General features: G+C 52.0%; 4 protein-coding genes across 4 annotated transcripts; 2 read left to right on the top strand and 2 right to left on the bottom strand.

The window, feature by feature from the left end:
• Window positions 1-2,934: 2,934 nt before the first annotated feature.
• G6M90_00g006470 (uncharacterized protein) lies at window positions 2,935-4,053 on the top strand (the record flags this gene model as incomplete). The annotated part of the gene is made up of 2 exons (XM_014694374.1): window positions 2,935-3,436; window positions 3,527-4,053. The coding sequence occupies 2 exons, from the start codon at window positions 2,935-2,937 to the stop codon at window positions 4,051-4,053; spliced, it is 1,029 nt and encodes a 342-aa protein (XP_014549860.1).
• Window positions 4,054-4,907: 854 nt separating this feature from the next.
• Window positions 4,908-7,020, bottom strand: G6M90_00g006460 (uncharacterized protein; the record flags this gene model as incomplete). Its single annotated transcript, XM_014694375.1, has 3 exons — window positions 4,908-5,722; window positions 5,783-6,724; window positions 6,783-7,020. 3 exons carry the CDS (start codon window positions 7,018-7,020, stop codon window positions 4,908-4,910), a joined length of 1,995 nt encoding a protein of 664 aa, XP_014549861.1.
• A 1,313-nt stretch (window positions 7,021-8,333) lies between these two features.
• On the bottom strand, window positions 8,334-10,143 carry G6M90_00g006450 (uncharacterized protein; the record flags this gene model as incomplete). Its single annotated transcript, XM_066129612.1, has 3 exons — window positions 8,334-8,491; window positions 8,549-9,041; window positions 9,100-10,143. The coding sequence occupies 3 exons, from the start codon at window positions 10,141-10,143 to the stop codon at window positions 8,334-8,336; spliced, it is 1,695 nt and encodes a 564-aa protein (XP_065985753.1).
• Window positions 10,144-13,488: 3,345 nt separating this feature from the next.
• Window positions 13,489-14,694, top strand: est_0 (Esterase; the record flags this gene model as incomplete). Its single annotated transcript, XM_066129611.1, has 2 exons — window positions 13,489-13,549; window positions 13,604-14,694. The coding sequence occupies 2 exons, from the start codon at window positions 13,489-13,491 to the stop codon at window positions 14,692-14,694; spliced, it is 1,152 nt and encodes a 383-aa protein (XP_065986039.1).
• Window positions 14,695-15,849: the final 1,155 nt, after the last annotated feature.

Below are 15,849 nucleotides of genomic sequence, written 5' to 3'. Positions count from 1 at the left end.
GTCCCCCGCAGCTGTACTTGTTTGGCGCATACTCCTGAGACAGCAGTGGCACATGTACGTTGCCTGTTTTTGCAGAGACATACAAAGTGGTCACGAGGCTCTGGAAGCAGTTGTACAAAGATGCGAGGCTGCAACGACTGCTTGTTTCCCATGCCAGATGCCGCGGTCAAGGCCGGAGAAGCAGCACCGGGAAGACGCAGGTCTCACATATCCTGGTCCATAACGGTCGCGGGCCCGGCTATTGCCCGAGTCCGGCGAGGCCTGTCTGTCTGTAGGAACTACTACGTATTACACTAGCTCTGTTTACGTACGCCATGGTTGATCAGCTACAGATGAGCAGTTTCATCAAATCTCGTATCTGTCCGGCGTCTTCTCCCTACCCGCTGCATGTTGACCTGAATGAAGCCAGGCATTTCCTCCTTGATGGCATTATTCCGCTGCTACTGTTAGTCTGTGTTGCTAGTTCCTGCAAGTATTCACATGCCGTTCTGAAGCGGAAATCAGTGAATACTTTAGGGGGCACGTTCCAACTCGTACAAGTTTATCCACGTTGACGGTTCATAGCCTCTCGGTCACTTTCCAGACTCCCAACTCCCATCCCAGGGTCCGGTCGCCGGGAATATCGGCTTAGATAACTCCAACAAGATCTGGGCCATGCCACGATAAAGGTTGTGGCGATGTACGGACCGCACCCCCATCTCCCCGTGCCAGCAAGTTTCGGGATCGGAATCGGTGTGAATCAGGCGAGATGACCCATAACCAAAAGCTCGTCGTTGGTCTCTTGATGCGGAAACGGCTTCGGACAAGAGCTTGGAATCCATCTTCAAAGATGAGGGCGCAGTACATGTTGCAAGATCCCGTCGTCAATGCTGAAACGGCAACTGCTGGGTTGGCAGGACGCTGACGGCCTGCCAGTTAAAGAGGAAACGCGGGAGACTCCCAGAACAGCAATTTTTCCAAGCAGAAATCAGCTCCTGTGACTGTTCTTCTGTGAGGTGGTATCAATTCAATGCAAGGACAAGTGGCAGATTGCAAATTGAAAATCGTCAACCCTGCTGGTCTTTCGCTCCTGGGATATTCTCTTGAGCAGGTATTACAATGGTCGATAATTTGATATATATTTATCTGTCCTAGCACTTGATTTGAAGCAGACTCTGAGCTTTATAACACAGACAGACGTGGTTTAAGGGGCGTTGGACGTAACGTGGCGACACAGTCACGGCAATCCATTGGAACTGGTTCTCATTGGAAATGGCAAAGGATACTATAGTATCCAGACGCTGATATGAGGGATCCTCGTAGTCATGTGGATTGCGTGAAGGCACATATAAGACCAGCCTTTGGCTGATTGAATATCGTCTTTGGATTTTGACCACCAGAAGCATGGGTTTTGAATTTCGTTCAACTATAAGAGGACCCAAGATATCGCCAGTATAGTCCAGCATCGGGCATGAAAAATTCTGATACTTTGCCGTTTTCACGAGCACTTATTGCGTCAAACTGTTGAGCCGGGGAGCAAAAGATCCAACTATCGTGGTGCATTCCATCCATACCTTGATCGTATAGGCATACTTGACCCTTTTTTGTTTCTGGCAAAGAGGGTACGGACATGCCACACACGTTTCAGTTGGTGCCGGGCGAGCAGAAAATAATGCCCATAACTCGGCTCTGTGGTTCGCACGTTGCTATAATTCGTTACACTGGTTGGCCATGGCGTCTCTTGTTGTTCGATACGCAACAGTCATGTGGCATTGTGCTTCCAAGAAAAGGCAACCAAAACGCCAACAAGCCATTGGCTCAAAACACGGTGACTCGCCCTATTTTTAGCCACAGATTCATGCACAAAGTGACACCATGGTTCTGCCTCGAGCGGACAGAAGGTCAGGTGGCTGTAATGAGCGACGACGAGGCAGCCACCATCACAAACTAAAACATGGACTCGTTCTCTGAATAATGTTATCGTGGTTTGCATCGTGCTGCATGACTCATCACAAAAATCAACGCCGGATGACGCTCGAATATTTCCAAGACCAATGTCAGCTGGCAATGTGTGTAAGCAGCCATCCGTGATCCAGGGACCAGGCCGCATACACAGCCTTGGAGCTTCCATGTCGGCGATGCTGGCTAACCGCCGATCTCCTCACGCCACAACTGCCGTTTAGGCAGACATGGTCTGTCAAGGGCAGAAAACCGTCGTGCTTTGGGTAAGACATGGGGAAGGTTCCTGCCAGGGTCGGAATGCATGCCGCCAGAAGGGGGTTATTAGCCAGCCACAATGCCGCCGCAGTGTAACCTCGTCGGCACCTTGAGAGCAACGGGATTTGGCGATGGACCGGATAAGATGAGACCCTCACTTTTCCTATGTCCTGATGACCTTGCGGGATAATCTATCTCACGCATTATTTCTAGGATGTGTGCCGTATACGGTCATGTAAACGCCTCGACCGAGGCCAGGTTACTGTATTAGGCACCATGGCATGACGGACAGTCGGAGGAGTCAAAGTCCAGACTCTGAAGAGCCTAGGAAGTGTGACCGTCTCCTCCAAATGCTGTGGCATCAAATCAACGAGTCAGAACCGACGGTAAGCACGACTCTCTCGTAGCTGATGGGCAGCCGTCCTGGCTATGAGACATGATGCCAGCCCGTCCGTGTATAGCTGATCATGCGCCTCATGGTCTCTCGGCCATCACATTGTAGCTCGTGACAGACTCAACAATGTAAACTGAGCGTCTGAAATGGTGTGTTCCGGTAATAATACGACACTGGGAAGCGGGGACTATTCCGTGCCTCATAAAGATACCAGGGTTCTTTCAAGTATAAAAGAAAGGCAGGATCCAGTTCTAGTCATTGCAACAAGAAGCAAAGGTTTCATCAACAGGAAACAAAACGCACTCATCAGAACCACTCTTACCATTCATCACAACTCTTCCAAGATGAAGAATATCCAGCTCACGCTCCTTGCCATTCTTTTCCAGGTCTCCCTCTTCGAGGCCAAGGTTTACAAAAAGAACGTTCCCACGTATGACGTCGGGCCTGACGCCAAGATTGACGGCAAGAGCATCACGTACAGAGACCCCGACTGCGAAGAGGGCCTGGACTGCACCATTACCAGGTCTTGCAGCTCGGCCGGCACATCTCCCGTTCTCAGCGCGGACAAGAAGTATTTTGCGTGCTGCCTCCCGGGAACTCATCTTCTGGGAAGCCCCCAGACGGCATTCGACTGCTGCGCCGATGGCCACGACCTGGTGGGCAGCCCTGCCGTCGGCTATCACTGCTGCCCAACGGGCTTCGAGTTTGACGGAACCCAGTGCAAGGAGGTGTGCAAGAACGGCAAGGTGCTCGTCGGCGGCAAATGCGTCTGCCCCGAGGGCATGGTGGAAGGTCCAGACGGGAACTGCAAGCCGAAGCCCAAGTGCACGTCCGGCCTGGAGACGGGTATGTTTCCTACATATAGCAACATAATCTAAGTGCGGTACCATTCCAAGAAAGCAACGGCAGCTGACCGTACTCTTTACACGTCCTTAGGCAAATGCTACATCTTCACGGCGGAAAACGGCAACAGACTCGGCCTCCACAACGACAACGTCTACTACGCCGCCCCGGACAGCATGATCCAGCGATATGGCAAGTTCCAGCTCTGCGCCGACGAGAAGTGCACGCCGGGCCAGGCCGTCAACCCCTCGAACGAGATCTACATCCGCGACACGTACGGCGACCTGGCGACGGGCGCGAACAGGGGCCAGTGGCTCAACAACGCGGCCAACGGCAACCACATCGGCCGCACGCCGGCCTTTGCCAGCGCCGGCCACTTCTCCATCAGCAAGTGGCCCTGCGGCAAGTATTGCCTGGGCGGCTTCACCCAGGGCATCGGCCCGGCGTGCCCGGCCGAGATTCCCGCCATGACCTTTTACTCGCAGGATCCGCAGATGTGCGTCGCCTTCCAGTTCACCGAGGTGCCGTGCGATCTCAAGGCCGACGTGAACAACTGCATCTGGGCGAATGGGGACCAGTGCTGCAACAGGGTGGACTGCAGCGGCAAGAAAGGTGAATAAAGACTCTGGATGCGGCTCATCACTCTTTGGCAAGCCCGGCGGGGGACGTGAGGAGAGAAGTTGGTAAAGGGTTAGGGTTATAAGGTGATGCGTCATGGACTGTCCTTTACTGTACCGTTTTGCGTCTGTTTCTGTCCATCATTCGAGAATAGCTAGCTGATTCAAAACACGTTCTTTGTTGCTCCGGTAGACAGTGGAATGATTCTTGGTGTGAGTACGACGTTTGCAAAGAGGTTTGTGTTTGTAGGTGCCAACTTGGTCCTGGTGGGCACGATTGGTAAATTGATCAAAGACAATGCATCTCGAGCTCTGTCGGAGGACGGTGGTGCGAATGGAATCGATAAGAAGTTGGGTTCTTACATGTTTTGGGACGCCATGTTTCCCCATGCGACTGAACCGATTCACAGTCATGTTGAATAAGGAACCAGTTGGACATGACTCGACTTTGGCTCGACCATGATATAATAAAATGCATGTTTACAACTACACTTGATTTTCAATATTGGTCTTTCCGTAAACTGTCAATTGTAAAGAGAGAACCATTATTATATTTCAAGCTTTATACTAAAAGGTTCAACCTTTTCAAAACTAAATTGTTTCCATTTATCCTTGCTAATAGGCCTATACGTCACAGTATATACAGAAACCATAATAAAGCCACGCTCTTATACACACGCAGTCAGCACGGCCCGTACCACTCCCAGCAACTCAAGGATATATGGGAAACCAAACTCGCGCCGCTTCCGCTTTGCATAAAACTGCAACTTCCAGTGACACCCACGACAACTGCCTCACACCTCAGTCGTCAGTCCACAGAAAAATATCCACGCCCCCCGTCCTTCACAGTATTCGGATCAAGAAACGCCTGCGGGAATATGCCCCAAGTGCCGCTTCTCGTCGTACCGCACCAACACCAGTGGTCGGGATGTTGCCCTATTCCCCAGATCAGCGTCCCATTCACGATGCCGCATCTCCCAAGAAAACCCACAGCTAATGTTGGTAATGGCGTCTCCCTTGTCAAACCTGAGCCACCCATTCTTGCCGTGCTTTGGGGAAAACTTCCACTTTGCCCGGGCGCTGACTGCCGTCCTCACGGCCCCGTTGAGGCCGCTGCCCACGGGGGCATTCAACATGACAATATCCGACGGGACAGAGGCGAAATGGCCGTCGTGCCAGGCAAACACCTTCCGGCCCTTATATTGAGGCGGCCATTTGATCCCGGTGAGCTTGGCTCCCATCGCCACTTGCAACTCCTCTAAGCGGCCGCGGGTTACAATCCTTCGCTGCGCCTCGTCTCTTCGAACCTCCCTCATGGCTACGCCAGTTGGCCGGCCGTTGATTTCCGCGCTGTCCGCATGTACTGGATTCGGCTTGGGGGCGACTCTGAAATGCAAGTCGTGGTTGTTTTGTAGGTGCGGCGGCACACATGTCCCGTACACGACGGCAATGCCGGGAATCACGGGCAACGGCCGCGCATGTCGTGCGAGATGGGCCAACAAGTCATCCGCCGAGAAGAAGATGGTCGCGTCGCTCTCTTCCAGGGTGTGCCCGCTGCAAACGCAGAAAATACATCCGTATAGCCTGTCGTCGGCTCTTTTCACGGCAACGTGGCTCTTTTGCAGAAACCGCAGCCGGAAATGCACATCGTGCCTGGTCATGGTGCCGCTTTCTACAAAACGTCTGTTAGCAGGAATGCATAGACGTGGCAGGGTGGCCGGTATTCACTTACCTCTGTTGGATTGGTCGTTTTCGATGTGCTCGTAGTCCAACTCCCAGGCGCAGCCGGTACATTTTGCGACTACGCGCGACAGCGTCCTCTGTACAGGCTTTTGCTTCCGCTTCACGCCGCTGTTTCCCTTGAGAACCTCTTTTGCGCCGGAGCAAAACCCCTTGTACTGGTAAATAGAACTGGATTCATCAATGACACAGTTGCTGGGCGGCAAGCCATCTGCTGGGGTCGGCGGAACGGCTTTGGACGGAGGTTGGCGTCCTGCCAGGGCATAAATCGGCGAGGCTTCCTGGGTTGACACGCTTTCAGAAATAGACAGATGGCTTGATTGGGGATAGGTTTCGTAGGCTTCGCGAGATGGTAGGTGCTGGGGCAATGACCAGTGCTGGCCAGGATATACACTTGATTCCTCCGGCGTTCGAATCGGCAGAGTTGGCCGCCTTGGATTGCTGCGAGTTGACGGGCTTGAGGACGACGCCGAAGACTGGCCACTGCTGAAAGATTGACGCCTCGGATTGCCCACTGCCAACTCCGGGGCTGTGGTAGAGCTCGAGTACGCCGTGTTTGAGTGTGTAAGACGGCCTGGCTGGCTCTGTCTGGCACGAGATGCCGGGCTACCACCCCACGATGGACTTGTCAATATCAGTGGCTCGGGGTTCGTTTTACTATCTAGCTGCCAAGTATATGAAGACGGCGACATGGGATACAAAGGTGATGTGGGCGGCGATTCCGGGACAATGTGCAGCAGCGAGTCTGGGTCTGACATCTTTGACAAAAGCTCAATATTCTTCTGCACCAGGATATTGTAAATCTTGGGTGCGACATTTCGACAGAGTGCTTGAAGCTGCGTGTACTGTCCTTGGTCAAAGGTCTCTATAGCGGTGTAGTCGTCGAAGCTCCAGAGAAGATCTGTAAGCTCCATGTTGTAATTGCCAATGTCCTCTGCAATCGACTCTAGTCAGTCTATAACAGCAACGATCCTGTATGGCTCCAGAATTACCATTTGCCTTTATGGCCCTCGTGAAAGCGACCCCGTGCTGGCTAGCGATCTTGCTGCAGAGCGGCTCAAGACGATTCAACGCGCGCTGGCCCTCTTTGCAGAGAGTCTCGGCCGCTTTGCGCATCGACGGCTGTTCATCGCCAGCATTCTCAGCCGCATCCTTGGCCTTGCTGACAATGTCGCGGAAGGGCGCCAGGAGGAACTCGACCTCGTCGTCGACTTCGTTTTGGAACGCCATGGCCCGGAAGCACCCACCGTCAGTGCGCAAATACACTTGAACCGAAAAGGACGGCGGGCGTTGGCGCCTTGTGGCTTGGAGCGTTGATTTGATTTCGGCTTGTTGTCACAGTATGTAGTTGAGGGCGACAAAAGTGTGGCAGAGAACAACGTCAAATAAAGTGTGTCGAGCATGGAGCATCTACCAAGGCACAACGACGTTGATGACAATGAGCATATGTCAGCTGAATCAACTCATCAAGCAATACAAGGGATGTCGATTGCACATGCAAAAAACTCCAGAGTCATCCGGGCCTCCGTGTTGGTTTGCTCACACAGCTCTCTGGCGGCCGGCCCTGAAACACCATTTGATCGAATCAAGCCGATGCGTAATCTTTCAATTAGAATGCCCAAGGCAAGGTTCTGCGTTTTTTCTGCACCCTAAACAGCAAGTCACTGCGCGGACTGCCGGAAAGCAAGGTATGGCAAGGTAGCAGTCGGTACGAAAGTGGTGTACGATAAGGGTCTCTCATTTCACTGGCCTGCATGTCATGTCTCGTAACGGGGCCATCTGGATTGATAAGAGCGATTTGGGCCGCATTCGACAACAACGGGGAGCCAATCAAGATACCGGGCGAAGGACCTTGCTATCGGATTGTAACTGCAACACCTGCCGACCCCTACAGGGAGTCGAGGCATTTATTGAGCAATACGCAGAGAGTCGCGCTTGAATTGCGACTGCGAGACAAGGCGAGTCCGAACACTATTCCAGGCGAGTTGCCTAATGCCTCAATTGAACCTTAGGCGGTGAAATCTTTGTTTTGTCTTTAGTCAATTACGTACGTCCAAGTTATTTGCGCTGATGCCGAGTTCATTGACATGTCAACGGTAGTATATGCAGACAAGACAATACCAAGACTTCACACGTCAAACAAGCATAAACGCTCAAATTTATCCAATTCGTCGGTATTTTTCCGCAATATACTCACTGGTCAACTTGTATAGCCCAACAAGTAGGTTACCTCTATCAACTCTCCAACCAACTCCAACCCTACCCCGATAAAAGCGCCAGACATGTTCTTGCTAAACTCTATATAATACCAGAATCCTACTGATTTCATACAATTCATCAAGCAGTCCGCCCATTGCCGAAACAACCGGCTAACAGCTAATAGGCAACGTCTGCTTCCGACAAAATATAAGAAAAATATCCAAAACGAACCAGTCAGGACAGACGTAGAATAAACGCCCTTTTCAACTAGATATTCTAGAATCCTTGTATACACATCACTGGGTATATAGTCTGAACCTATCCCCTCCAGGGCACAACTCTCCTCAAAGAGGCGTCAGCCGCACATACCCCTGCCTCGGGGCATGCAACGCCCTCGTCCGGCCCTGATACCCATTCAACGCGTCCGGAATAGCCTCAAACCTAAAGCTCAGCACCAACAGCGCCATAACAACCCTCAGCTCCTGCATAGCCAGCTTCTTGCCTATTTGTCACAGTTAGTCCGGGGCACCAAGAAGACTAGAGGAAACGCATCTCTCACCAAAACATGCCCTGGGACCCGTACTAAACGCCAGTCTCCTAAACGCCCTGGGGTTAAAGTTTCCCGCGTCGTCGAGCCACCGCTCCGGGCAGAACCGCGACATGTCGGGCCCCCAGCCGCGGTCGACATTGTCCTTGGCCGCCCGGCACTTACGGGTCCGCAGCGACTCGGGAATGTCGAAGGGGGCCTCGCCCACGTAGGGGCTGCACATGATTTGCGAGCCCTTGGGGATGTGATAGCCCAGGACGTGGGTGTCGACGGTGGCGACGCGCACGAGCCGAGGGGTGATGTTGGCCAGGCGGACGCATTCTTCCAGCGTGGCGTCCATGTACGGGATCTTGGCGGCGATGAGGGCCTCTACGGGTGGGAGATGCAACGGGGATGACTCGGGGAATGCGTCTTGGAGCGCTGCGCGAAGCGTGTTCTGCGCTGTAGGGTTGTTGGTGAGGAACTTGGTGGACCAGGTTAATATGGTTGCTGTTGTCTCGTGGCCCTGGCTCTGAGTTAGAAGCGGTGTTTGATGAGTTTGGTGTCTTTTGAGTGGCACGTACCGCAATCAGAAACATGAACAGCTCGTCGTGGACCTCTGCCGTTGTCGGAGGCGTGAGAGTACTTGACGTGGTTGATTTTTGAATCGCCAGAGACTCGCGACGCAGGACCAAGTCCATGGCGCACGTGTCTTGATCGCCGGATCCTTGAGTCTCGGAAGAGTGTGCGAACCGGTGTCGCGCGTTCTTGATCAGGTCGTTTACAATCTGTTCCTTGACTGCCCAGTGCCTTTTATACGTCGGCAACTGGCGCCAGATCCAATGCTGGAGCGTTGGCAACGGCGACGTGAGAGACTGTTCCATGGTCATGTTGAAGAACTCGGCGGCAAGAAACATCTGCCCGCGCTGCACACGAGGCATCACGGCGGGAGAATCCGTCGACTCGGGCTGGGCCACGGAATCGAGGCCGCTTTGAATGCCGGCGTGTTCGTTCAACACCCCGTTCAAGTCTGAGCCCAATACAGACGCCCAGATAATGTCAAACGTGGCAAGATCAAAGTCCTCTTCTACGGAAAACGGGCGGCCACGGGCAATGACCGTCTTGGTCCTCAGCAGCTCAACCAGCTCCAAGGCATACTTGTGCATCTTGGGAGCTGCCACCCGACGGAGAAAGTCGGTGCTCATTGTATCGGCCCATAGCCGGCGCTGCGCTCTCCATGCCGATGTCGTTTGTTTCAGAATGCTAGAGTGCTTAAAGAATGGCTTGAAGGCACCGACGGTGGAAGGAGCTCGATCGAACTCTTTGGTACGTGTGGCCAGGATGTCTTCCACCTCTCGATCATCGTCTAGAAAGATGAATGGTCGCGAGAAGGGCCGCAGGAAAACTTGGATGAGGGGCGAGTTGAGTTTGCGACATTGCGCGATGCCAAAGTGTGCCGCGTCCTGGCCCGACTGGATGAACTTGACAAAGTCCGGGACATCTCCCAGGAGACGCTTGGCTGCCTGCTTGCTGTAAGGGATCCCGGCGTACGGTCGTGGGTAGGCGAGGTCCAGGATCCAGAAGAGCAGGCCCAACAAGACGCAACAGGCGATGTATATGGAGTACATTGTGCGGAAAGATGGATGGAGTGTTCAGAGTTGAAAGATGAGAATGGCCGAGGAGGGCAGTTATACGCCCGAGACATGCTGAGAGAGAGGACTAGCTTTGAGGCAGAGGTTGCCATGTAGATGATGTGGTGGCTTTGGAGGCTGCCAAGATGAGGGCGTGATGTTCAGGTGGCGGCGGTACACGGTGGTGTTGAATGGTCTGCTGAATGCAAGCAGGCTATCTGAAGTGCTTCAGGAGACACCGGTGGAAAAGCCACCAGAGTTGGAAATACATTTTCAACGGTTGATGCACTGTTTCCAGCTATCTAGACAGTGAAGGCGGCTGGTTTTGAGGTGGAAGAGTTGCCGCGTCGGAAACCTGGAGTCGCGAGAATGGTTTTCCTCTTTATGTATACGCGCCCACAAACAGGAAAAGCAAATTACACGTATCCTAGCCACGCGAATTCCAGTCCTGAAACGCGGCGTGCATATTTATGTCTTACGTGGTCGTCCGACGTGGACAAACAGCGCTGCACCCCGGGCCGCCCGGTGGCCTGTCTTTGACACGTACAGTAGTAGATCCACTGTGAGGGAAACCTTTGCCGAAGAAGGACGTCTTTGTGTCGCCGGGTGGCGTCATGAAGATTGCGATACGGCCCATGAATGGGAGGGCATCCCATTGTTCTCGAGATGGTGTGGAGACTTCATACACGCATGTTTGTTGCGGAAGCGACAGACCAATGGGCCGTGTTCCGTGTCAGCCTCTCTTGGATTGTTCCTCTCTGGGCATGCCTTGATAAGGCTGACATGGCGACTCGGCTTATATTGGAGAGCTGGCCAGCCTTGGCGTCATCACCAGCCACGGGGCGTCATGAGTACTTGTGCCGTTGATTCTCTCCAACGGCTAGGTGATATTTAGCTGTTGGCATTCATTTGAACAGATGTGATAAGACCATCATGCCCATGACAAGAAAATGTCAGGAACCCCTTTAATGTGCCTCCGCTTAGGTCGGAAGCGTCAAGTTACGGTCAAGTACTACAAGGAGGCGTAAGCTCCCTCTGCGACCATCGTGACAAAATTTGTGGCAGGAAAAGAAGCTTGGGCCGTAGCCTATCTGCACATCTATCCTGGCCTCACAAAATCCTGCACTCACCATCCACGCCACTGAACTAGGTGGCTTCCTCTCACCGCAAGTGCTCTCGACATGCCGTAGCCCAACGCCCTGGTACCGTGATAATTTGATACCGTTGACCTGTATACCAGGTGGGGTGGGTTGGTTCTTGCATGCGCCACAGTTCTAGACAATCGTTGGCCGTTGAGAACTGATACAATGGTGGTCAATAGAGTGGCGTTGATTCCAGACCGTCTTTTGCTACCGTTTGTTAACTGCATAGCTGTTTAAATGCTGTATCAAAGCTTCTACGGAGTACACCCCAGGTAGCTGTGTTTCAGGTTGACATAGAGTTTGGTTCCCGTCGGGAGCCATCTCTTGGAAAATTTGCCAACCATGTCAAAGGACAAAAGTGTAAGCGCCTCGTGTCACATGCCACAATAATCACAATGCAGTTCAACACCAGCTCGCTGACACGTTGAAACCTTTGTCAAGGTTTGGGCTGCCTTTCTTTCACGTCCATCTACAATAATACTTTCCCATTGAGGGTTTCATGACCAGAGTCGGCAAAGTGATTATCCCAACCAAAGGGTATTACACACTACCACAGCTAAAAATCCAAGTTCTTTTACCAATAGTAATATCATCTTGGTCCAACATTGCACCCGTTCCAGCCACTGGATAATTTCAAAATCCATATCCTGTAATCTTCCTTGACGCCACTCATCCACCGCTTCTCCACCTACAAGACCATCAACATAACATTCACCGGCGAGTAACCACTTGGAGCGGTGTGACCTTGCCACAAAGAGCACGGAACCACCGGGGAGGACCGTAACGCAATCTCCTTCCATCAAGCCTGCTGGCCCTAGCCCAAGGTGGCCGCGTTTGATGATGAAAAGCCCTCTGCCAGTGCAGACCCTATTCATAGAGGCACGGAACTACCTACCATGTCCGCTCACGCATAGCCTATCAACGCTTAGATTCCTATCCTCAAGATATAGCAGCTATATCCAGGCGCGAGGCGCTGCGTGCGGTAGAACAAACTCAAGTATTCCCAGGCATAGGTGCTGTGATCAGGCACGTAGTAAATCCTCGCCCGCCAGTCATATTTCCCGCGACGGTCATTCCACTTGTTAATCACACAACTATCGAGTACAGCTAGCAGGTAAGAATAGGATTTTGCCTGCATTAATTTTTCGCGCGGCAAATCAAGTTCGCACCGCGCAGTTGGTGACGAAGCTAGATTTGGCAGAAAAGACAGCCTCCGAAAGATGGCCACTTGGATTCGTCCCGGTCAACTACTGGCACTGACTTGGGACCAAAAGGTGTGAATATTTGCTTCTACGTACCTTGCCGTTGTGACGACACCAAAAAGACTGAACGTCGCGCGTGACTGGTTGAATCGGCCGAGTTGACCTATTATGAGAAGCTGTAAGATTAATCTTGAAAGAATATTCTAGACGAGTCAGATATAAAAGAACATATTAATTGGATTTATAACCTGCCAACTCGCAATAGCGCACGGTTACCCTAACCCCAACCCTGGTCTTCTCTAACCCTCACGATAGTGAGCTCAGCACTATTCTCAATGAGAAGTTCCGCCAATATCTTGTCGCCGGTCTTAAAAGCATATATAGGATTGTCCGAATATAATTATCCTTCGAGTTTATGTTACCGCCTTTATCGAGAAGTAGTTTCGCCGACGTGGTATTCTCCTCCTCTGCTGTCTGTATAAGAGTATGCGACTATAATATTTATCGTGGCTTATATTCGCTGCCTTATTTAGGAGGAAGTTGACTACTACCTTGTTTTGCTTCTATGCGACTGGAGATAGTGCAATACGACTAGAATCAGTCCTAGAACTCACGTTGAGGTCTTCAGACGGAGCTCGACCATGCCCTTATTCCCTTTCTTTGCGGCTCATGATCAATGCAGCTAAACAGCTTTATCCTGCCAAAAAAGCACCTCTCTCGAGGACAAGTTTACTAGATGACATGTCCTGATTTTTTTGCATGAAAGCCGCCGCACAATATCGACTCTGCGGACTTCCGCTTTCGTATGTAGATTACCCTAACCCAAATCATAAGCGGAGCTGCCAAGCTGCCAGTTCGGCCGACTCCACACGGGAAAAATGGGGCCAGGCGGGTCCTTGGCCGAACGCAACTCCGCATCTCAACACCAAACCTTATCACTTGAGCTGTCCTCAAAAATATATACATTACCCTATTAAATCATCCATCACCCATCACCAATGAATCCGCCGTTTACCACCGCCGAAAAGGTTCTGTTGCTCATCCGCCTCATCTTCTTGAGTAAAGTGGCCCCCTCTCGCGGCCAAGCACAGCATCACGTCTAACGTCAGGCAGCACCATGGACTCTATTAATATACATCTTGTGCGCCGTTTCCATTTCGCTGCATAGGGGTCTTCCACTGTGGCCCTTTATTCGCTGTGCCTGTCTCAAAGTCGTCTTGCGGACGTTTACAGGCCGCCAGATCCAATACCTGTCACCGACTACAAGACAGACCTACACCACCTGGGTTCGGCAAAAGTTGTCAAAATCTCGCAGGGACGCATCTGTCCAAGCGCGACTAAAGATCGAAATTGACCCCCTCACGGACGAGAGGTCGTCTATTCTTTGGGTTGGAGACTGCCGGAAAGCCAAAAAGGTTGTGCTCTTCTTCCACGGAGGAGGATACGTAGTGCCGTTGCTGCCAGGACATCTTGAGTGGTGCTGGCGCACATATGTCAGCGTCGGGATAGAGAATGGTGTTGAGACAGCCGTTGCGGTGCTCGAGTATACCCTTTGTCCGGAAGCGCTGTATCCCGTGCAGCTGCGTCAGGCCGTCGCAGCACTCGCTCGTCTCCTCGATCACGGTATTTGTCCTAGGGACATTATCGTTGGGGGGGACTCTGCAGGTGGGAATCTTGCAGCTCAGCTGATAAGCCATCTGTGCGAAGCGGTTCCTCTTATCCCGACCATTGTGCTTGATGAACCGCTGGCCGGAATGTTCTTGGTGTCTCCGCGACTGAGTAACAAGACGACTGATGAGTCGTTTGTACAAAACGGCTGGATCGACATGATTTCTGCTGAGACTGTGGCAAAATCAAACATGTACTACTTGGGTCTTAGTGCTGTTACTGATTGTCCCGCCAAGTCGCAAATGGCTGCGTTTCCAATTGACCGAGACTTGGCGTATATGCGTCGGATGCCGCTGGTTGTGAAGACGGTGTACCTCACGGCGGGAAACGAGGAGGTTCTGCGGGACCAAGTGATACGATATGCATCAGAGGTTCGGCGGGCAAACCCTAGTTTCGAACTAAGGCTGGACCTTCAGGAACGGATGGCACATGACTTTATTCTCCTCGAAGGCCAGAATAGGACGACGGGGAGATGCATGCTGGCTATGCGACAGTGGTACAAGGGGCTACTCACTGAAAAAGGATCTGTAGGATAATGTCATATCATTTTCAAGGCTGCTTGCAATTGAAGATTAAAGACATCATGGACCGAGGTGTACTCCTTCAGAAGGAGGGAAGAAGGCCGTGTATTTCCAGCTAGATTGGTCGCCTTCGCTATCAATACTGTCCACATATTACACGGAAAAGGCCCAACAACGAAGCCCAACAAAAGGCCTCACCGAGAAATGACCCTTTGGTTACACAGGGTAAGCACATAACCGGGCAGAAGCCCTCAAACTAAATGTTCCCTTTACATATACACAGTAGTAATTGATCTCTCTCTTCCTCTTGGAAAACCAAGGACCTTCAATATCCTTCGAGATTATCTTTGAAATCGAGTCTTTCGCTCCAAGCCTCCTATTGAGCCCTTATCACAATAGCCTCTGGCAGGACGGTGACGAGACCCGGGACAGGATAGTCGTTGAGTTTCTTGAGAACATATCCAGGATGCGGGTGGCCGGAGAAATTGCCACAGTGCCCAAGTGTCCCACAGCATGATGCTGAACGTGCTCGCTCTCAGCCAGATTCCAGACTTTTCCGCAGCCTTGGGAGTGACTGATGCTGACCCATTTGTGAGAGAGTACACGTCCGAAGGCCTTGTTGGCGGCAACAACAGAGTCGTACGCGTCGTGGCATCACCCCGCCTCTGTTTAATCGTGTATGGAAACGCGATGAATTCCGCAACAGGAACGGGTTTGACAAGGGTTCAATAGAAGGCTTGGAGCAAAGACCTCGTTTTCAAGGACAATCTTAAGGGTGCCAAAGGTCCTTGGTTTTTGAAGAGGGAGAGATGGATAAGTGACTGCTATATATACAGGGAACGTCTGTGACTAGGGCCTCTGCCTGATCATGTGTTCAGTCTGTGTAACCAAGAGCTCCTTTCTCGGTGAGGCTCCTTTGTTGGGCTTCTTTGTTGTTGGGCCCTTTCCGTGTAACAGCTGCGGCCCGACCTGTTTGAACATTACTCCGACACACGCCACGTCTCAGCTGAGATATGCAATGTGCGAGCAGATGATCTGGATTTGCTAGGTTTGGGTCCTAGGCGATGTGTAGTAGCTGCTTGAAGCCGGCCGTCCGGGTAAGGGGGCCATAAGGGACATTCTATATCCCTCCTTGGAGCCAAACAAGTACGTTCTGTCTCGTTTCTTAAT

The sequence above is a fragment of the Metarhizium brunneum genome, chromosome 1 (genome assembly GCF_013426205.1).
Source record: "Metarhizium brunneum chromosome 1, complete sequence".
NCBI classification, from domain to species: domain Eukaryota; kingdom Fungi; phylum Ascomycota; class Sordariomycetes; order Hypocreales; family Clavicipitaceae; genus Metarhizium; species Metarhizium brunneum.
The sequence above is the reverse complement of the archived record's forward strand: the minus strand, read 5'-3'. Positions and strand labels throughout refer to the sequence as shown.